At 42.0% G+C, this 22,707-nt stretch overlaps 1 protein-coding gene across 9 annotated transcripts in view; it reads left to right on the top strand.

The window, feature by feature from the left end:
• TRERF1 (transcriptional regulating factor 1) overlaps positions 1-22,707 on the top strand; it is a 97,809-nt gene that overhangs the window by 67,998 nt on the left and 7,104 nt on the right. For 6 of the 9 annotated variants that reach the window (XM_085054918.1, XM_085054922.1, XM_085054919.1 and 3 more), the window contains 10 exons: positions 238-335; positions 9,633-11,273; positions 11,866-11,915; positions 12,602-12,752; positions 13,686-13,934; positions 17,348-17,717; positions 18,100-18,160; positions 18,930-19,069; positions 19,756-19,859; positions 21,055-21,130. In XM_085054918.1, the coding sequence (XP_084911044.1) occupies positions 9,900-11,273; positions 11,866-11,915; positions 12,602-12,752; positions 13,686-13,934; positions 17,348-17,717; positions 18,100-18,160; positions 18,930-19,069; positions 19,756-19,859; positions 21,055-21,130 (2,575 nt within the window). In that variant the 5' untranslated portion in view covers positions 238-335; positions 9,633-9,899. The remainder of the gene's footprint in view (positions 1-237; positions 336-9,632; positions 11,274-11,865; positions 11,916-12,601; positions 12,753-13,685; positions 13,935-17,347; positions 17,718-18,099; positions 18,161-18,929; positions 19,070-19,755; positions 19,860-21,054; positions 21,131-22,707) is intronic. The other 3 variants (XM_085054923.1, XM_085054925.1, XM_085054924.1) reach the window with 3 other exon arrangements.

Here is a 22,707-nt window from a genome sequence, read left to right as displayed (position 1 = left end):
TAAGGGAAGGGGGTTCTTGGTTGGTCTTTAAAGGAGTTAAGAGTGCTGATAGTTGCCCTCTGCCATAGTGACTAAAAGTGTAGAGTAACTGTAGATTCTGTATTGAATAGACGTTAGTGTTTTGTTGTGTTACCATAGGAAGCTCATTGTCACAAATCTCGTGCTTTGGGGCAAGCTAGTGATAGAAGATAGTCACATGGAGGGAAAAACTAATTTCCATTCTTTTGCTTTGTTCAGATACGTCACTTTGACATCACAGAATGAAAGCAGCATGAAATGTTATGGCAAAGACAGCACAAGAAGATACAAGTATCTCACAAATCCTCAAAAATCAGGTAATGTCCAAGCATCATATGTCCAGTTTTTCAAAGGCTGTCTTGTTTAATAAGGTTCAGTGCTTTTCAACTCTTTTTCAAAATTTGGGCTTGTGAGTCTCTGTGACTTTACTGATGGACTTCTCAAATCTGGTTAGTTGTGTGCTTTCTGTGTATCTAGTAAACACTATTTTGTGTTCCACAATATGTATGACACAGGAGATATACACACATTTATATCTTAGAGGACTACTTTGGCTGTATTGTCTTGTTCAAGCAAAAGGACATTAAGTTAAGAAAAAAAGAAGCAGCAACTATGGTGGTCAGGTGTTTTTAGCCATTGGATTTGACTTGGCTCCATTGCTAGGTAACAACATAGTGTATTTTGGAGGGATGGACTTTCCAGAGGGTCCTGCAGCTGCATTTCTCAAAACTCTCTCCTCTGGGGGAGACACCAGGCTCAAAATAGCTGTTCCCTCCCCACTGAAGGCTTAGCCATATGCTATTTTCCACATACTACTACTTGTGCTTGTTTTTTTTTGATTGTTTATCTGTCTCAGGATGTTTCCTCCTTGCCTGTTTTTGCAAATCCTAGCATATGTTCTTTGACTGTTTCGGAGCATTTCCAGTTACATAAAAAGGCAATCGCATTACACTCTTCAGAGTGTAAACACTGCAGAGGTCAGGAAGAAACTGCTTAAGTGCGTTACAAGGGTGCTCACCTTAAACCAAACATGTAGGCTTACCATGGCTGTGGTCACAGCAATAGCTGATGGATTAATGTTTGAGTGGAAAGGCATGAAAATTTCCCTCTCTCCCCCAAATCAACAGCAGAGGTTTTAATGTAGCCACATGTGGTAACTGAATGAGGTTTGACCTCTCTGTCCTGAGCTCTTTTCGTGTCTGCAGAACTAGGATGTTGCTGAGAACTAACAAGTCACTCAGTTCAGTAACAGAAGTGAACTAAAATATGAAGTTGAAGACAATTTTGATAATAGGACATGTTTATTTCCAGGAAGCGTTTGACAGTATTGCCCTTGATGTAGGACTCGGCAGAAGGGACTACAATTTGTCTGATCTAAGCAGTCAGTAAACCCATGCTGGCTGAAGAGATTTTAAATCAAGTTTCACTTGATCAAATATGCAGTAATGTATCAGCAAGTACTAAAAAACAACCAAAGATAGTGTATTTATCACAGGTGGTCAGCCCCTTTAGTTACTGCTGTCTTTGGTGTGCTTTTTAGTCACTTAGTCATGGAATAGGCAATTCAAGAGCTCTTCTGGCCTTAGTCAAGGCCTGTATTTTATTTTCATTTCTAATTAGTATTGCAAGGAGATCACATCATTTTATGTTTGCCATTTTTATAAAGTAATGTGATACCTGCTTCAGTTGCAGTTCTCCAAACCCTTCAGAGTACCTTGAAACTGTAACACCAATCCACTGACAGCGAAGATAATCAGATTTGTTGAAGCAACCTTCTTTGTTTCTTTGGGACTCATGAAATTGTATCTTCCTTAAACTAAATTCAGTTAATGGCTTTATTTAGAAATCAGCCTCCTCTTCTTGAATAACCAGAATTCTGTTAGTTTAGGGGAAAAAAAGTTTTCATTAAATTACCAGTGCCTCAGAATACATTTTTTATATAGATCAAAAGGAGAGGAAAATGTTTCTGATTGTTTGTCTTCCTCCTTTCTTCTCCCCCTTTACTACCAATTTTCCTGAGATGATCAACTGTTGTTTTTCCTGTTGGGTTCACTGGGTCTGGTGTTCAAGTTTTTTTGTTGGTTAGGTTTTTTGTTTCGTTTGTTTGGGGTTTTTGTTGTTGTTTTGTTTGTTTTTTTTGTTTTGTTTGTTTTTGTTTTGGTTTTGCTTTTTTGTTTTTGTGGGGGTTTTTTGGTTTGTGGGGGTTTTTTGGTTTGTTTGTTTTTTGGAGGGGGTTGGTTTGTTGGTTGGTTGGTTCTTTTTGGGGTTTTTTAAAACTTCATTCAAGTGGAGAAATTGCTCGGTTCCTCTCCCAATGCCATCGTTGTTCTCCCCTCCCCCAAGTCCAATGTGTTTTTTATTAAACTGAATTAGGACATTCTAGTCTCTCTTAAGAGTGGAAATGGGAACAGCTTAAATGAGCAGCCACATGAGACTCAGCAGCCTTTCCAACTGCACTGCAGAAGCTTAGCTGCAAAGGGAATGATAATTTTTGAAGGATTTGTGCAACTGTTGAAGAATTACCAGCATTAATATTAAAAGGCAGCTAATCTGTTTTTCCTTTTCCATTTTAAGAGTATATAGCTTCCTTACTATGCTTGCTATAAAAACTAGTCTACTAAATATTTAGCTTCCTTTCAATCCTCTTCCCTTTTGTAATTCCTCTATTTGCATACTTTCTTATATACTGAAGTGAGTTTTTTTGTTGTTGGTTTTGCCTAAAAACATCAGCCTCTGGTTTGAATGCAGATATGGGCGTGGGTTTGAGATCTCTGCCATTCAGAACCAGCCAAAACTGAAGTGCAGTAGAAACCATATGAGCAATTGTATCCAGGATTCGGATGAAAAGGTTTTCATCCCTATAAACATTTGTCCTTGAGATAGCTGTAGAAAATTTTTGGTCCTTGAAATCCATATTGCTACTTCAGTGTTTATTCTAACCAAAACAGCCATGAGCCTGATATCTTCTGACCCTTATTTTCAGTCTTTGCCTCTCTTTATTGCTGTATCAGATGTCTTCAGGATTTCTGCAGATACTTCTTTTTTTAAAAAAAAGTAGGTCTTTGAGTTATCGTTTCACCTCTCTTTCCCTTTTCCTCTCTGCTGGCTCACCCAGCCATCTTGCCTGGCATTGGAAATTATTCATTCTCTTTGAGTACTGTGCTGATTTTTTCACAGGCTTACTTTCTGTGCCGAGGAAAAAAAAAATAAAGTAGCTGGGTCTTGAACTCTGGCTACATCAAAAGTTATGAGGGCAAACCTGGTATCTAAACAGCCCACAAGAGCACAGAGGTTTCTGAAATAGGCTACTCTTACTCTCCTAATTCTGTGCTTCTCAGCCTTCCAGCATTACTGCTGTCTGAAGATGCAGGGAGAGTGCCAGCCTTGCACCTGAGAGCTGGGTGTGGGCAGTGCAGGTGGCTCTGTTCTTGGGTAGCACTCTCTTGCTTTTCAAAGCTGCTCTTCTGGGTGGGGTGGCAGTGGGGAGGTGCCCAGGTGAAAACCATGCCTGTCTGTGCCCAACTTAAAGGCTGGGTTGTGGTCAGACCCTGTGGCAGGGCTGCTGGTAGCACTGGTGTTAGCAGAATGCAGGCTGTCAGGGAAGGAAATGCTGTTTATTCCTGTGCCTACCCTAAAGGAAATCAGAGAGCAAGATGATGTGAATGATGGCTGTCTTGGTTTAGGAATAGCTTGGCAGGAGATCTGACAGTTCCGAATAACAAAACAGGTCAATAAAAGCATTGTCATAAAAAGAAGCTAAAAAATGAATAAGAGACACTCTGGTTTGTTTCTGTTGAAGCTAAGTAGGGGAAAAAATGAAATGAAAGAGGGGAAGGGAGAACTTGATTTTGGATTTCATTTTATCCAAAGTTAAGAATGAAGCTTATATTCCAGTGGCAGGAGGACAGCCAGTTTAGAGAGCCCTGTGTCAGCCTGTGTGACTGAGGGGTGGTAAGGCACGATTAAAACATGAGAACACACAGCAATGACACATTTCCAAGCAGTGTTAAAAAGCACAGTTTAAGCTGCTAAGGGTGGTGGTTAAGTTTGCTTTAACAGATGTTTTACCATCCCATAGGGAGGGAGGGACACGAGGAGGGATGGTGCCCCGCAAATTAGCATCTGATGATGATGTTGCTTGCAAGTAGCTGCAGATACTCTGTCCTGCAAAAGCTGGTTGAACATGGAAGGGTGTGGGTTCTGGGGATTTTTTTGCCATTTTATCCAGTCATCTTTTTTTTCAGGCTAGCCAATAATTAATCTATAAAAGCATGTAGATTTTTAGCTTAAACGGACAGCTGAAAAACTTGAAATAAGTTGGACAAACTGTAGAATCCAATCCCCTTTTGATACACAGCCATGCAGCCTACTGAGATGGGTTAGATTAGTGCTGTAATAACTTTACAGCCTTTTAATGAGGCTGCTTCCTTCAGCATCTGCTCTTGTACAGTCTTTTTGTCGTCCCTCTCCATTAACTCAGCTCTGAAACTGGCTCTGGCTGGCATTCAGTCCTGGTTTTGCAGCCCACACCCAGCCCAGCTTTTAAGCATCGACTTGTTTGTAGTAGATCTCTTGTTCTGAAATTGATGTGAATTCAGGCAGTTCAATTGTGTGACTGTAACTTGATCTGTTCTTTTACTTGAGTTGAAAAATTCTGCAAGTTTCGGCTTCTGTGGTGTGTGATGGAGCCAGAAGTGTTTATTTTATATAGCCATTATCTTCTTGGTATTTCTTGCCTGTTGTCTTCTTTAGGTTTATAGAAAGCCTAGGTTGGAAGGGATCTTAAAGATCATCCAGTTTCAACACCCCTGCTATCAGCAGGGACAACCTTCCACTAGATCAGGCTGCTCAGAGTGCCATCCAGCCTGGCCTTAAACACTTCCAGGGATGGGGCATCCACAACTTCTCTGGGCAACCTGTGCCAGTGCCTCATCACCCTCACAGTAAACAATTTTTTCCTAGTACCTAATCTAAACCTACTTCTTTCTTTCAGTTGGAAGCCATTCCCCCTTGTCCTGTCACTACAAACTCTTGTAAAAAGTCCCTCTCCGTCATTCTGGTAAGCTCCCTTCAGGTACCGGAAGGCCACAATTAGATCACCCCAAAGCCTTCTCTTTTCCAGGCTGAACAATCCCTCAATTCTCTCAGTCTTTCCTCGCAGGAGAGGTGCTCCATCCCTCTAATCATCTTGGTTACCTCCTCTGGACTCCCCCCAACAGGTCCATGTCCATGCTATGTTGGGAACTTCACAGTTCTGGCTTCTGGCACTGCAGTGATACAGTTTACAAAGGAGAAAAATTGGATCACCTTTATTGAATACTGATATTTTCTTCCATTTCAAGTTTACCAGAATTAAGTTATGGCATGCTTCCAGGAGAGACTATTTGTATTGCTTTTCAGTTACTTGTGTTTGAAGAGGGAGACAGCTGGAGTGTGTACAGGCATTTCAGCCAGCTTGGCAGGCCTCTGGCTTTCAGTCTGGAAAATGGAGCTGTGCAAGTTGCAGGAGATCTTGTCGAAATGATGAGAAAAGAGTTGGAGCAAACTCTTGTCTCTGTTGAAATCAATTGAACTCTCATTAGCTTGAGTCCAGATTTCATCCATAAACTTAAGTAGGGTATTTCTCTTTCTAGGCAGGCTACAGAAATGTCTCTGTCCGTTGGCATTTGTTTTCATGTTTCTTTGTAATGATCACATAATTGGGATGTATCTGTAATGTCAAAAATGTAATAGGTTAAGTAGCATAAATGACTGTTAGGAAGAGAAGAAACACAGAACTGCAGAACCATTGTTGCTTTAAAACTCCTACCACTTTAGTTGTTTGATTTAACCATTTAGTAGTCAGAATTGTTGTGATAAATGGCAGTAATGGGTGTTTAGGCACCAGTGCTAAACACAAAGGAGAAAAAGCACTCTTTCCTTCCTGTCTCTTAAATGGAAATAATTCAGTATGCTGCTAATGGCTTCTCAGTTGGCCAGAGAGGAACTTTGGTGCCCCTAAGCCTTAATGATGTCGTAATATACTCTGGTTTTAATCTGACCAGAAATGTATACTGTTAGCATTTTGTTAAAGCTGATAGCAAATGCTGTGCACACAGCAGCAAGCCCTTGAATTTAAGCCTGTTCAAGTACTAAAAAAACGTTTGGTATCTAAGGGACTGGTTGATTACTGATTATGCTTTTATCGATGTGCATATCTGGGTTTTTTCTGTTACCTGAAGGTAGAATAACAATGCTTTTTAAACATTTGCATTTTTCCCCTCCAGATCAGTGATGCCTTTGAAAGGAATGTTTTCATCTTTCTTTTATTTTTATTTTGGGGGAGGTGTGATGGGTGTTTGAAAACAATGCAAATTTTTCCAAATGTGATTCTCAAAGTGACTACACTTTACAGTCCTTTTGTGACTTGATTGGTATTTTAATGTAATACCCCATTATAATTTTTTTCAGATTTTTACAAGTGTTTCTGTATGACTGTGATGATAACTGTAATCTACCTGACAGACAGCAGCATGTCCCAGCTCCCAAACCAGAGTTGAGCTGAGGATGCTAGAACTGCTGGAGAGCAAATTTCAATGAACTTGGTTTTTTTTGTGATGAAATCAAGTTGTTTGCTGCCTTAAGTCTCTTACTGTCCTTACTCCTGGAATTCTTGTGGTCTTTAATTTGTTCTCTAATTTGTTCTCCCTCAGTGGTTTGTATCGCTATTGTTTCTTGTCCTTCTACTAATACTTGTCACTTCAGACTTTAAAAAGAAGGGCTAAACTCAAGGAACTTGGTTTAAATTACAGCTCTGTTATTAGGTGAAATGGGACATAGCCCCTGTACAAAAGGTGTACCTATAGATCCAGTAGTGTGGTGTTCTTATGGGAAGATGTGTTCCAACCATCTTGACTGAGCTTCCTTAACTTGGCAGACATAAAAGAAAATGCACGTTCCCTCTCTTCCTCTAAACGTTGATGGTCTTTCAGTGTGAAACACCACGCAGTGTTTATTTTTATGCCCTTTTAATGTTTTGTGGAGGGTTTGTTTAGTTTCCCTTCATAATTTTTAATAGGAAGTCTTTGAAGTTGGGTCATGGATGAAAAATCCAGTTGGCAGCCTGACTGTTCATTGTTGACTCCTATCTTCTTTAATTGTTCATCTATAAAAATCTGGAAGGGAGTGTTTTCAGAGAAACTGTGAAGCAATGTATATTTCTGGAAAGGGGAAATAAACTCGCAATTATTCTCAGCTATTATTTGTCACGTGAAAATGTTACATACTAATGGTTGCAGATGGTTTACACAAAAACTATACACACTGCAAACCCTCTTCATTGGGAGCTATGGTTTTCTGTCATACATTATGCTAGAATGGGAAAGGTTTTTTTCTGCCTGCAGCTATGTATTACCCTTATTTGCTGTTGCTAGCATAAACTCTCCTTAATATGCATCTGGCAATGGTTAAAATTTTCTCCATCGGTGACTTCACGTTTATCCATCTAGATCAAGGATTCTCCTAAGGTTAAAAAGGTAAGGACATCAGTGTGCAGGAGTCTTTGGTGGAGAGCACTACGTTTAGAAAATCAGATGTGAAGGAGGCAGAGTTAAGGTTTTAGTTTAATATTTCTGTGTTCTTGTTAATGTTCAGGATTAGCTTTTATTTTAAAATGTATTTATGAGTGCATAAGCATATTGTACCTCTGTGCATGTCTGTGACTGTAGACACAGTGATTGCTTCATATCGTGGAATAGCTAAGGAACCCTATAATGTGCTTATGTATTTTTATTCTTTGAAAACAGTACAGACATCTGTAAAATATTATTTGAATTACAGTTTATACAGTAAACATTATAAAAGGCTGCATTCAGTATAAATTTGTCTGTTAAAACCATACAGCACAAAGAAGGCAGGGTGAGAAGGTAGAATGGAAGTCGGAGTTCAGCATTCCTGATATAAGATGACTGATCAGAAAAGATTTCAGTTGACTGGTTTGGTCTTAGCAGACATACTCCAGGTCAGTCAGCCTCATGTCCATTCCTGGAAAGGTGATGAAACAGTTCATCCTGGATGTCAGCTCTAAGGATGTGGAGGAAAAGAAGGTTGTCAGGAGTAGTCCACAGGGATTCACCAAGGTGAAATAATAGCTTGGCCAATCGGATAGCCTTCTATGATGGAATATCTGGCTGTGTGGGTAGATATGAGGAGAGCAGTGGATGTTGCCTACCTTTACTTCAGCAAGGCTTTTGACACTGTCTCACTAAACATCCTTGTAGCTAAGCTCAGGAAGTGTGGGTCAGACGAGTCACAGTGGAGGTGGATTGAGAACTGGCTGAAGGGATGATCCCAGAGTTGTCAGTGGTGCAGAGTCTGACTGCAGGCCCATTGCTGGTGGTGTTCCCTCGGAGCCAGTACTGGGTCCAGCCTTGCCCAGCTTAGTTATCAGTGATCTGGATGAAGGGACAGAATGTACCCTCAGCAAGTTTGTTGATGATACAGAACTGCGAGGAGTGTCTGACTTGCCAGAAGCCTGTGTAGCTGCTCAGCAACACCTGAGCAGGCTGGGAACTTGGGTGGAGAGGATCTTGATGAAGTTCCATGAAGGCAGGTGCAGAGTCCTGCACCTGTGGAGAATAACCCTCTCCACCAGCACAGGATGGGGGCTCAGCTGCTGGAAAGCAGCTCTGTGGAGGACATGGGAGTCCTGGTGGACACCAAGCTGTCCATGAGCCACCAGTGCCCTTATGGCCAAGAAGGCCAAAGGTATCTGGAGGGGCATTAGGAAGAGCATTGCCAGCAGGTCAAGAAGGGTGATCCTGCCACTGTATTTTGCCCTAGTGGGGCGTGCTGTGTCCAGTTCTGGGCTCTCTAGTTCAATAAAGGCAAGGATCTGCTGGAAAGAGTTCAGCAGAGGGCTGTGGAGGTGATCAGGGACTGGAGCATCTCTTATGAGGAGAGGCTGTTTGGCCTGGAGAAGAGAAAATTGGGGGGTTTTATCAATGTATGCAAATATCTTAAGGGCAGGTGTCAAGAGGATGGAACTAGACTCTTCAGTGGTGCCCAGAAAGAGAACAAGGGGCAACAGGCACAAACTGAAACAGGAAGTTCCATCTAAATATCATCCATCATCCTTACTTTAAGAGTGTCAGGGCACTGGAACAGGCTGCACAGAGAGGTTGTGGAGTCTCCTTCAGAGATGTGCACAGGTGAACCTGCTTTAGAAGGGGCTTGAACAGAGGATCTACGGAGGTCTCTTCCAACTTCAACCATTCTGTGATTTTGTGAGTCTATGACTTGGCTTGATAGTCAACTGTCTGACTAAAACTAGTCACGAGAGCACAGTATATGGCAAACTAAAGTACTTGAATGTTTATATACTTTAGGGGAAAAGACAGTTTTGAAGAATAAGCTTTTATTGGTTTGGCAGAACGATTTTATCAGAGCACTAGAGGAGAGGCAGGATAATAGGATGAGATGAAGTAATCTAACTGCTCTGAAATAGCCCAGCTGCTACAATTTTGCATCTGATTATGTATTTCAAAGTGAAAGATTTTCCAGTTTCCTTTGAGGCAATAACAATAACAGTTTATGGAAAGAGCCAGCACTTACCTTGTCTTTCTCTTACTCTGCAGGTGCTTGGCACACTGAACTTACTGATCTGTGCAGGATTTGTGCTGTAGTCCATTTATTGAAGATGTGAAACAACATCGAGTCTGAGATTGGAATTACTGACAGACTGGAGGAAATTTTAGTCCTTGTGATGCACATGGACATGCTGAATTATAAGTAATTCTAGCTTCTTCTCCCCTCCCCTCCCTTTCCCTCACTCAGCTATCTCAGGGTTCATAGAGATTTCAATGGTTTGTGTGCCTGTAAGTTTGGAACAGAAGTGACCAAAAATGGGGGACCAGCAATTGTATAAAACTAATCATACTGCCAACAACAATGAGAACTTGTACTACGAACAACACCAAATGAACTCCCTTCCATCTCTAAATCATAGCTATGGGACATCTGTTATGGATGCTCCTCAGGCATCTCCCCTCTCCCCTCAGTTTCCCCAAGATTCAAGGGACAGTATAGCTTTGCCTGTAGGTTCAAAAAGTCTTGGGTCAATGGATACATCTAGACAAACCAGTTGGACACATTCTGGCTCAGGAAACCACGTCCCAGCGAGGAACAATTTGAGTAATCAAAGCGCAATGTGGAGCCCCCTCGGGCAGGGGGAGTCCCATGACGGATACCAATATTCTTACCCTCAACCCAGTGAAAACCGATCGCAAAAAATTACCAGTGGGGTCCTGCACAAATTGGACTCCTTTACACAAGTATTTGCTAACCAAAATCTGAGAATTCAAGTCAACAACATGGCTCAGGTTCTGCACACCGAGTCTTCGATGGTGGATAACTCTGGTGACAGTGCACTCAGGCAGCTGCTGTCCCAGAAGCCAGCTGAGCAACAGCCTGTGACTTCCACCGTACAGAGATACCAACCAGTGCCACAGCAAACCCACCAGAATTTTGCAAGCACACAGCAAAAGCAACAAATGCAAGTCATGCAGCACCAACAGTTGTACTACGACTACCAGCAGCACTTATCGCAGATGCAGATGCATTCTGCGTTCCAGCAGGGCCAGGCGCACGTTCCGCAGATGCAGTCCCAGCAGCTCCTGCCGCAACAGATGCAGCACCTGCAGCAGCCTCAGTACTACGCTCAGCCCCAGCAGGGACACCAGCGGCTCTCCATCCAGGAGCTCCAGCAGCAGCAGCAGCAGTCAGCTCGGCAGCAGCGGCAGTGTCCAGTGCAGCTCGCTCAGTATTACCAAACACAACCTGTCATGCAGCAGTTACAGCAGCAGCAGCAGCAGATGCAATTGCCGCTTCCTCCATATCACAGGGAACCCGATCCAAAGACTATGCATGAGCCACACCAGTACCCTCAGGATCCCAGTCATCCTGTGCAGCTTATCCACTTGGGAGCAATGCCTCAGTATTGCTTCCAAGATCCTCACGAACAGTACAGGCACTTGTACCCCCAGAGTTTACTGCAGCAGCAGCAAGATCAGCAGAAGCAATACCTGAGTGAGAGCAGAGTGCCATCCCTGAACTCCCACGTTGGCCTCACTCCACCAGAGACCGCTGAGGATCCCTCACGGCAGGAAATGAATTCTGTGGGTAATGCTGTCCCTCATCGAACTCTTTTGCCACCCTCGGGAGTTCATCTGAACAACAAAAGCTCTCAGCAAGACTCTCCCAGCACCACGTGGCCTCAGGTAGGTGGTATTTTAGATCCATGCTCAGCCAAATTTGTTTGTAGAAGAGAAGCAAAGTGTGGAGACTAAGTGGTTTCAGCAGAGGCAGAAGGTTAGGATGTGAGCTGTGGGCATCTCTGGGATGTTTTGGGGAAGTTCATTAACAGACTTCTGTCTACAGCTCTGGTTGGCTTTGGGCCAGGCTGGCAGCAGCACAGAACTGCTGCTGCGAGGCTGCTGCTTTCCTTGTGAGAGGCTTTGGGAAGTTCTGCCTTGATTTCTGGGAAAGAGGGACCCAGTTACAGCAAAGCCTTCCTGCTAATTTTTCAATACCTGTGGGCTCAATTGTTCAGGAGCAGTTAGTCAACTCTGTTTCCAAAAGTAGTGCTTCTGGGTCAAAGCAAAGGCTTCAGACAGCAGGTGAGTGAAGAAAACATGAACTAGCCCTACTCACAGGGGCAGATTTGATATCCTACTTTCAGCTCAGAGGCTTTCAATAGTAAAATTGTATGCAAAATGCAGACTTAATGCTGTGAGGACCTTCACTTACACAATATTTCCTGAAAAATTCTTTTCTCAGTTGTTTTCCCTCTTTTCCATTCTCTTTTGATAGCAGGTGCAACTGTCAGATGGCAGACTGCAGCCACTGTCCCCAGAACAAAGGTAATTTTAAGATCCCTTTTGTCTTTTTAATTAAATATGAGAAATGCAAATCTGCATTTAGCAGGAAAAGAATGCAGTCTGGGTGTGTAATATCTTGCTTTTTCTAGAAACATCTTTATTTTTGTGCTTTGTGATTTTAAATTTTTTGATTTCCAGCATCCCCCCATAGCAATAGAATCAAATAAATGCTTTCTTAAAAAAAAAAACCAAAAAAAACCAGAAACAAAAAAGGGAAGGGAATCAAAGAAAAACCAAAAGCAGGGGAGCTCCAGTGTTGCATTTATAAGAAAAGGGATGCTGTGTGGTTTGGATTTGTATTTTGGCAGCAGAGATCTTCCTTTTTTTTTCTTAAGGTCTCACCTCTGAAGGGGCCAAGGTGTCCATCAGAGTGGTTGCCTATCATAAGTTAGAGGCATTGTGTCCAAATACTTGTTAATTCCTGTCATGAGCAGGGAGATGCAGGTCTGTCATGGTGGATCTCATGGGTTCTCGGACTGTTCTGTATTGATGAGCATGTCCTACTCAAAACTTCCCTTGCCCTCATCTTGGGAGCAGTAAATTTTACATCTAGCTGTAAAATTTTATTGAGTTCTTTGATTAAAAAATCTCCCTCTGCAACAAAGGGAACATGCCAAACTAATGTTTTTTCTTCTGTTCCATGCTTTAAAAAATGAAAATAAAAATAGTGGCCAGAACAGAGAAACACTTCCTGAGAGAGCTGATGCGAAGAACAAGCTAATGTGTTCAATATGCTTGAAGGAATTTAAGAGTTTGCCTGCTCTAAATGGTCACATGAGGTCACATGGAGGAGTAAGAGCATCTCCTAACTTCAAACAGGTAGCAGTCCATTTGACTTCAGTATTTGGCCCAATCCTTTTGTGTTGATGTTTGCTTGCTTTGCTGTGCTTTGCTTTGCTGTCAAAACTTGTTCTTCTCAGCACTGTTTTGTTATGTCATACCCCGTGGAAGTAGAAATGCACATAATTCTGTTAGTAGGCCAGAAGTCTTGTTTTAAAGTCAGAGGCAGTGGTGGAGGACAGATGAGTGTTTGTCCTTCTCTGTTTCTCTGCACGTTACAGAAACACCCAACAAAGTCATGTCAGGAGTGTCTAATTTTTTTCCTCCTCATGTTTGTTTATGATATTAGAAATACCAAGAACATCAAGTCTTCCTTATTTTCATTTGAACTACTTGGATGACTAAGGAATATTTATTGGAAGCCTTCCCAGGCTTTAACTGGAGGAGCAGAATTGTTGAATCTTTGACAGCTTTCTTCCAAAGTGTTTTAGTTGTATAGGTATCAACAAATACCAAACCAAAAATGTGTTTGAGTTGTTCTGCATAAAAATAACTTGCCCTGTCAGTCAGTCTTTCTCTATCCTGATAGTTTAGAAATTCTGTCCTAACAGGGAATACCATAGGAAGGCAAAGAGCTACCAGAGTTCCACAGTTTGTGTTTTTGTTTTTAGGTGGGTGATGGAGAATTCTGTGTTTGTAGCGATAAAAAGAGACGTGTTTGTCTCACTTCCTGCAAGTTACCTTGTAAAGATGCTTCAGGTGATTATTTGTCACCAAGACTGAATACTATGTAGAAGTCACCAGTAACCTGCCAACTTCACTTGAGGCAAACAGAGTCCCAAGAAGGAACGCTGTTGTGTGTTTTGTAACCCTGGCCACTTCTTTTCAGCCACGGTGCACACGTTGCGTAGTGCATCGATCCAGAAGCAGCGCTCCCTCACTCGGGCTGAAAGCCTTTAATTGTCTGTGCAGGATGAAGGAGAGAAACCACCACAGCAGCTGCTGCCTAAAGAGGTGGATGGCCTCGCGCCCATCGTCATGCCAGTGTCTGTCCCTGTAAAGCTTCTGTCACCTGAGCCCAGCACGCAGCCCTCTGCCAGCACTGCCACAGTCACAGACAAGCCTGCCAACTCTGTGTCAGATGACGAGATGCCCGTTCTCGTGAAGATGACTTACTCTCCACCGTGCAGTCCAAAAGTGGCCAACCCCTGCTCATCCTCTGTGAGTGCTGTGTTTCTTGCCACTAACTGTCCTGTGCTTGTTAAATCCCTTTGCTTGTAGTGCTGCTCCTTTTGAAAACGTCTGTGTTTTAGAGTGTTTTCTGGAATCTTTATAATTCCTAATAAGCAAACAAACAAAGTCCTGTCAGAGCATTTCTTCCTCAATCATTTGAAAATACTAATTTTCCTTTGCTGAGGAATCAAGATCTCACTTGAAAACAAATAATTTGAAATTGGAACATGATATTCTTTTATTCCACTAGAACAAAGGGATTTACTATCTTTTTACTGGTTTTGTTTTTTCCTTTTCAGGCTGCTTCATTGTTACGTTATTGCTTAAATTCGGCAGTTTTATTTCTTCCTGTTTTCTGAAGTCAGATATATGTGCTTCTCATTTCAGCCAAAGAGAGTGCAGTGCTTAGAGTGTGTGCTCTAAGCCAATATGAAGCTCAGAATTTTGCAGTGAAGTAATTTTTTCCTTTCTCTGTGCATGCATCCGCTCTAAGGGTTAATCACTGGGATTTCTGATACAGGAAAAATAGCTCTGCTTAGTGCTTTCATTTTGCTTATAAAACTGAAATGGTCAGGCAGCACGAAGAATTGATGAGTGCTTGAATGAGATGTGAGAATGCTCATTGTTATTTTCCTGAAGGAGTCCTGGAGCAAGCAGTATTTATTTCATGTTCTGGTGTTGAAATGGATTCTGCTCATTCCTTCAAATCCATTTTGGCAGACTACACCATGATAAGGGATTACTGGGGAGTATAGGTACTGTATGGTATTATCTCTACAATGCAGAGAAATATCCTTGGGACATTTTTGATTTTCCTTCTCCATGTGAGGCTGATAGCCAAATGAGGGGCATTATACCATCATGGGTGACTCCTTAAAATATTCACTCCTGACTCTTCAGTCAGACACACACTAATTTTAAATAAATATAATATGTATCAGTATATATAAAGTCTTTCCTCTCTTCCTTTCAGACACAAGTTTTACACATAAACTTCCACTTTACTGTGAAAGCCATCATTTCACAATACTTAGTAACTCAGCAGTACAATTTTTCATTTCTATTTCTAGTTCCTCTAAAGAATAGGGACAGTATTTTCTGAATCCTTGAGCTCTGAGTGGGAGATCTTCTCTAGAGACACCAGAGTAGGTGGCTTGGGCTTGTGTATTTCTGCAATGTATGTAAAGTGACTGTGATTAAATCTGCCAGTGTTTGGCTAAATGCGCATTCATTCCCTCAAAATTATGCTTGTGGTCTTTGTTATTGCCCAAGCAAACCAAACTCACACAGTTCCCTCTCTGGACCCTCTCTTTTATATAAGCAGTAGCATTGGAAACATTAAAAGATTAAAAGATCCACAGTTTCATCTTCTTCTGTAAAGAGATGGTGCCATTGGAGAGGAGTTTTTAAATACCAAAGAACTGAAGCTGTGTTGCATTTATTTATGCTGTGCTTTGAGCTATCCAGAAAAGCTCCCACAAAACTCATGGAATCAGTAAAATTAAATAGCAATAAGGAACTAAACACTCAGCAAGGCTCCAGGATGGTGAGCTGAAGCTGGCAGTCAAGTGAAGTCCATCAGGATCTATCCAGAGTGGATCTGTCAAGGTGCAGCAGCAGGGCCCACAAGGATGCATTCTGTCTTGGATAATGGGAATCAGTTACTCAAGCTTCAGAAGATTCTTAGGGTGGTTCTGCATTGAGAGCCCATGGACACCACTATCTCCTTTACTGTGCAGTGTGATGCTTTTTGAAGGCAGTGTTGGCATAGTCCCACTGAGGCTAAGGTGTGCAGCTGCAGCAAGTGAAGCAGGGTAGGAGATGGAGGTGTTTAGGATTTCTAAGATGTTGCATTGGTTTGCTTTACACTAGTGAGGAAGGAGGATCAGCTCTTCCACACAGTGAGCAGAACAAAATGAGCCCTTAATCAAAGACTTGGTTCTTGCCTTCCAGTTCTCCTTTTTGGGTTGTGTTGGTTTTTTCCTTGAGTTTAGAGTTTTTTTCCTCCTTTTTCGTTTTTGAACAGTAAATGTTCACCATCTTGATGGACTGTATTTGTCATTACAGGTAACTTTTATTGTGCTGAATGTCCATTGTCCAAAAAATCCTCTGCTAAGCTGCATTTTCTTCCCTGTAAAAGCAAAACTCTTCCAAGACTAATTTTTTTTAACAGCGAAAAAATGTCAACAGCTGTTGGAGAGGATGCAGCCATGATCTAACAAAGAGGACAGGACCTCTGTAATCAAAAACATTTCCTCAAGCTGGAACTTATTAACATAGGGGATAAAGGGTGACATTGCTAATGCTTGTTTAACATGATTTTTATTGGGTGAATGCGATTCTCAAGAACCACCCATGGTGTAAAGATGTATGTTGTCTAAACATATATTGTTGTAATTAGCTTTATGTAGTAGTAGACTTTACCAGATGATGCAGACATTCTGGAGTAACCCTGTCAAAAATTTTGTTCTGCTTCCCAAATTTATTCTAAAGATGACCTACAGTCTAATTACCTAACAGCAGTACATTTAACATTGTGTTCATGTACCAGCTTCTGTGTGTTCTTAAAGCACAACCTGAGAACATGTTTCTTTCCTACCTCATCCTCACACCCCCCCACCAGAAATCCAGATTCCAGGTTTCCACAAATTCTGTGCCTTCTGCTTCTGTATACTCTAGGAATTTGTTATTAAATTATTTTTAACATTCAAATTCTAGAAGTCTGGGCATGTTAACAGCATGTGAATTTCCCAAATGGCCATCTACTACCCCTTTTTTCTCCAAGGAAAGAGGAGAGAGTTAAGTTCAAGATTTGTTGCAGCTGGACTGTAATCAAGCTGATGGGAATGTAGTGATAAGAGGCAAAGAATTTGAATTTATTACATTTTTCTTCCTTTCCTGCTGCTGAGTACTGCAGTAATTTCACTGAGCTCATGTGTCCTTCCTGGTCTCACTAAACAAATGCATTAGAAAACCTCTCATATAAAGTTTCTAATAAACTGTGACTGGGTAATGAAGTTTGTCCCACCAGCCTGTGTGTGTGTTTAGTGCAAACAGAAGTGCCCAGAGTGCCTGGGTAGTGATGAAGAAGGGTGTGGGAGACTCATGGTCTGGGAGAGCCGTTTTCTGCACTTTCAAAAGCTGGCAGCAGCCTCTGCATGTCTGTCTCTGTGGCTCAGCCCTACCTTGACCCCGAGGGCTTGCTGATGGAGGTGAAGGGTAATTTGTCCTGGTTTTCCTGACTCCCCTGAGGGTTCTGTGCTGGCCAGGGTTATTATGGTGGTACCTGAATAACTGCCTGGTGGTAACAGCTTTTCTGTGGCCATTGCCCAAAGCTGTAGAGGACTGTGCAAACCACACTTAACCATGCCTAAATGCTAAGATTCTGTGTTTTCATGTAGGAAACTAGCAAAAAACCTCATCCAAGTGCTGTAAAATTGGAAGAAAACTTCAAACCGTTGCAGGACAAGAAGAAGTATCGGCACAGACCCGAACCACTCTTCATACCTCCTCCTTCCTTCAACCTCAGCATGTCCCACTCCGGTGCCATTCTGTACCAGAGCCAGCTGCGCTCTCCCCGTGTTCTGGGCGACCACCTGCTGGACAGAACACACGAGCTGCCCCCCTACACTCCGCCGCCGATGCTCAGCCCCGTCCGGCAAGGCTCTGGGCTCTTCAGCAGTGTTATCACTTCTTCTCACAGCACCTCACATGCTCAGCTGCCACTTACTCCACTGACACCCACTCCACGGGTGCTCCTGTGTCGGTCTAGTAAGTATTGTGTTTGCAGAGCAGCAGTACAAAGGAAAGAGCACTGTCCTCTCTTCTTGTGTTGCGTCTCATTGCAGCTGGGCCTTCTAAAGTGGAGCAAAAAGACCTAGTTTGGGACGTGGGGTTCACTTGAAGTGTTTATTGTTCAGTACTTCACAAGAAAAGGTGTCTAATCACTCAGAATTGGGGCAGTAGAAACCTGTGCAAGTGCAGACGTTTTTGTTACCTATGACAAATTAGACTGTTCTTGTCTAAATATTGATAAAGCATCGGTTTTGCATCATAGACTGGGGTAATGTTGGTGTTAGTAGGGAGGTGGATGCAGCCCGGGAAGGCCACCAGCAGCAAAACAGCAATACTGAAATTCCAATCTCTGTTTCAGATAGTATTGATGGAAGTGTCATTCCAGTGACGCCTGGGCCTGGAGAGCAGACTGTTGAACCGTAAGAAAACCAGTATTTTTTGTCACTGCTTTTATAGACTAGCTGCAGCATAGAGTGTGGGGCCTGAAGTGTTTTGATTGAGGCAGGAAGTGTTCAACTGCCTGAAATCATGTTGCGCTGGATGCATTTAAGGTTTCCATGGATGGTGGCTGAGAACATTTGGAGCAAAGTGGTTGTGAAAGATTTAGGTGTCGTGGCTCAAAAATGCTAGTAGAGGCTTGGTGGAAGCCACTTAAAGTGAAACAACAGTTAGTGATGGCTGGGAAGAGTGCTGTGAGGAAAACACACTAATCCATGGCTCTTGCTTTTATATGTATGTGTATCTTAACAGTGGAGGTTGGAGTGGTGTTACCTGGTAGGTTCCCCAGGGCAAAGTGCAAACAGGATTGTTGCTCAGCAGTAATGGCTCTTTTTGCTCTCTGCTGAAGAATACTATTCTCTGTGAAACAGAAATTTGCAGTTTCTGATGTCTAGCCTCTTTGCTAGTCATGCATATAAACTAGCTTGGGTTGTCCCTAAGGTATGGTGTCTCAGTATGGCTTAAATTGCATATTGAAATTTTTGTTTTTTCCCAAGAGATCAGTTCTCTCTAGTTATTCAAAATACTTATCCCACTGGGAGTAAAGCATTGCGTAAAGCAACCTGACACAATTTCCTGCCACTTCAGTGCAATAAAAGTTTTGTTGGAAATAAAGTGAACATTAATCTGACTTTTGTTTTTTCTGCCCATTGTGTAGTTGAATACTTATTTATTTATTCTTCTTTACAGGCGAATCAATATTGGGTCCAGGTTCCAGGCTGACATTCCTGAGCTGCAGGACAGATTGCTAATGGAGAAAGACGTGCACAAGGCTACTTTGGTTTGGAAACCGTGGCCAGAACTGGAGAACAAAGTCTTCCAACAAAGAGGTATAATGACTTGCCATTTTAGAAGTTCCTACGTCAGCCTGTGCCTGTTGAAGAAATATGCATTGATTTCTCGTGTCTGTACTGAACACAATGTTCAAGAGAATATTAATTACTGAGAGTGCAGAGCAAGAGACTTGAACTACCTGGTATAGGTTCAAAGCAACAGCATTATACAGTGACATTTAAAGGGAAGTCTGGAAGCCAAGGGGGAAAGCTCATTGCTGGGAAGTTGGGTATTGAACTGCCTGGTGAGGGGAGAAGTTAGAGCTGAGAGCTAATGGATGCTGGGCCTGTCCTGTGATCGTAGCTGAGAGGAAATGTGGCAGGCTTGGTGGATTCTGCCAGTCCTGAGCAGAGGTTTTTCCTGCTTCTGACATGGTTCATTCTGTTTCTCTGCCCTGTCTGGAGCCTTCTTGGCACAGAATGTCACTGGTGTGTGCAGGTCACTGCCTCACAGGCAGATCTCTGGTTCTGTAGCAGCCTGTCCCATCCCAAGGATGTGCTCCATTATGTCCTCTCCTCAGTGATCCTAAAACAAGGAGATGAGATGCTAAGGAGAAAAAGTATGAAAGAATCTGCTGCCCTGAACTTTGTGGTCTTTGAGGGGCATTACAGGATCCTTGGCTCTGGCTGTTTGACTGACAGGCTACTGAATTAGCAGTAAAATGTTGACTTGTTTCTGACAGTGGAAGACCTTTTAAATATGAGCTGTTCCAGTGTGTTACCTGGTGGAGGAACTAACTCAGAATACGCTTTGCACTCTCTCTTTGAAGCAAAAGGAGATATTATGGTAAGATAAAAAGCTGAAAGGGGAGATATGATCCTCTTCAGCAGATAAATTAGCATGCTTTATTAAATGGATTTAGATATGGTTATATAAAAAAGATTTCTGATTGATTTGCAATGATGCTTTAAACATCCTGTAACATTTTTGGGGAATGACTTTTCCCTTTATTCTCTAATAAATTTAAATTTCAAAGCAGTGCCTCTCTGAAGGCTTACTGTATATTTCATATAGATAAGATTACTTAGTTTATAGCCTTGGGGCTTTGAATGTCTCCCCGTGCTTGCTCCAGTCCTGATATTTCACAGGCTTTATATTTGGTCACAGAGAGCTTAGTCCTCCTCTAGCCCTTATAAAAAACCTTTTTTTGGAGCAGCAATCACATCTACTTATTTGTTCAGAACTGTGAGGTAATTGCACACAGTTCTTATATAAATAATGCATTTCAAATATTTGCATTAGTTTAGTGATGGGAATGTTATTAACTAAGGCAAAACATCCATTTTGCCCAGTGTTAGGGAAAGGCAATGCCCCTTGCACCAGTTCCTGGAAAGCCAATATAAAACCAAATGCAGCAAAACATGGGGCTGGAATGAGTCTCACAGGATTGGCTAATACAGTGGGTTTTAGCTTGTGTCCCAGTTTCCTTAGGCTCTGTTAGCTGTATCTGAGAGGTCTCAGAATGTCAGGATGTGGAATTTGCTTTAGAGAGAGTCTGCATTTTCAGGGGAAAAATTTTAGGGATCCATAAATCCTCTGTTTTCCTGATCTGAAGGATGATTAGCTATACTTGCTGTCATTCTTGACAGATATTGACCTAAACACATATTCTAAAATATTTTATGCTATAAATATTAATGCTGTCAAACCAACCATTAAATATTAATATTAATTAACACTATCAAGTCAAACATTATAAATGAATTTGTTTGTGGTAAGCAGTAGGGAGGGAAAGAGCTTGAAGTTGCTAGGTAATAGCCACATTTGTGCTAATTAAGGCAGGACAGGTGCACATTAGGTGCTCTTCTTTGAGGTACAGTGTTAATGGGCCTCAGAGTAATTTGATGTGATTTTGTATGACAGAAAAGAGAAAAGAGAGAAAATTAATTCATGTCCTCATACCAAATAGTCTTCTAAATGCAGTTTTATGCCACAGCCGATTGCTTTTCCTAATTCTGTTTTTCCCTGCTTTTTCATTTAGGTTGCTCTTGAAAAGCTGCTGTTGAGAAAGCCAGTGAGATTGAAGTGTCATCCTTTGGCAAATTACCACTATGCCGGTAGGTTTCCTTGTGATCTCTCTATCTGTTAGACAGAGTCCAAGCATGGCATCCCAGGCTGGAGCATGGGAACACATTGCACTCTCTGCTGTCTGCTGCAGGGATGGCAGCATTTAATTGACAGATGATGTGGACAGTGCCAAGGGTACTCCCAGACCCGTTTGTTACAAGTTTAACAGTTTTTTACATGACTGACAATGTACAGAAGCTTTGCAACCATGCTGCTGTGTAGGGTTCTACGGATTTAAAACTGCCTCGGGTGATTCTTTTTCTCTTTTAAACTGAAATTTAACAACTTCATCTCCTTTTAAAACTGCTGCTATTTGTAATTTATAATTTACTATCAGTAATGTCTTAATTTTCTGGTACATAAGCATCTGCCATCATGCCTGCTTCCTCTGAGGTGATGGTGCACAATAAATGAATATGATAATCATGAGCATCTTTCCAAAGAGGCAGTGCTGTAACTCTCACTAGGATCTTAGTGCTGCTTACGGAGCCTCTCTGTGTGGATCTAGTTGAAAAAGCCTGGGTTGATGACTTATTTCATAAACACTGCAAGAACTGCATTGTGGTGATGAAACAGAAGTGAAATACAAATGTGGTGTTAAGCTACTGGACTTCAGTTGTGTCACCTGAGCAGAGATGGCAAATGTCTCTCCTCTGCAGCCCTCTGTGCTATTGCCTAATGCTTTGTAGTGGCTAACAGCTGCTTAGACACAAAATAGGGTTTTACATAAGACATTTAAGACTTCATCTCCAGTTCAGGCTCAATGGGAAACAAGCCAAGAGTCTTCTGGTGGTCAGTCAATCACAGTGTCCAAGGTCATGTACTCATTTCCAGTTACAGTTGCAGTGCAATGTAAGTATAGAAGCAGGCTACTTCCTGGCTGTAGCAGCCCACTGCAAAGACTTCCAAGTAACAAGAAATCTTTGTAAAGCAACTGCTTAACCCCTTGGCCTGAGAACAAGAACAGAAACGTGTTTGGTGGTAGCTGATAATAAGTGAATAACTGTGAACATCATGTTTTCACTTTTGTCTGAGGGAGGTGCCTTAGTGCCTGTGACAGTAGCTGTTGTAGTCCAAAGGGTGGACATGGTAATGATGGAGAAGGAGGCCATCAGTCAGGAACTTTGACTAGGGTCTCTTATCTGAAGAGATGACACCAAATCATATGTGTGAAGAGATGACACCAAATCATAGGTGTGAAGAGATGACACCAAATCATAGGTGTGAGACAGTTCAAGGGTGTTAGAGCAGGAAGATGAGGAGATATCACACAGCCTCATCATCAGTGAACAATCTAATTAGGAGAGCAGATAAGAAATTTCTGCCTGTGTGGCAGAGGAGGAACAGTCTTTACTAAAGCAACTTCACAGTAGTTTCAGAAAGAGTTCATTGGGATTCAGGGAGGAGCCAAGAGAGACTGTTCTGTTTAATCTTTCACATGAAGCTAATCCCTGGTAACTAGTACTGAGACCTGTGGACACCCGTGAATCCCTGTTTCTTAAGCAGGAAAGAAAGTTTGATTGTGCTTATCCCAACATAAAATAAAATCCCAGCAGTCTGAATTTAA

The sequence above is a fragment of the Lichenostomus cassidix genome, chromosome 3 (genome assembly GCF_008360975.1).
Source record: "Lichenostomus cassidix isolate B80296 chromosome 3, HeHo_3.0, whole genome shotgun sequence".
NCBI classification, from domain to species: domain Eukaryota; kingdom Metazoa; phylum Chordata; class Aves; order Passeriformes; family Meliphagidae; genus Lichenostomus; species Lichenostomus cassidix.
This window is presented reverse-complemented; position numbering and strand designations above follow the sequence as displayed.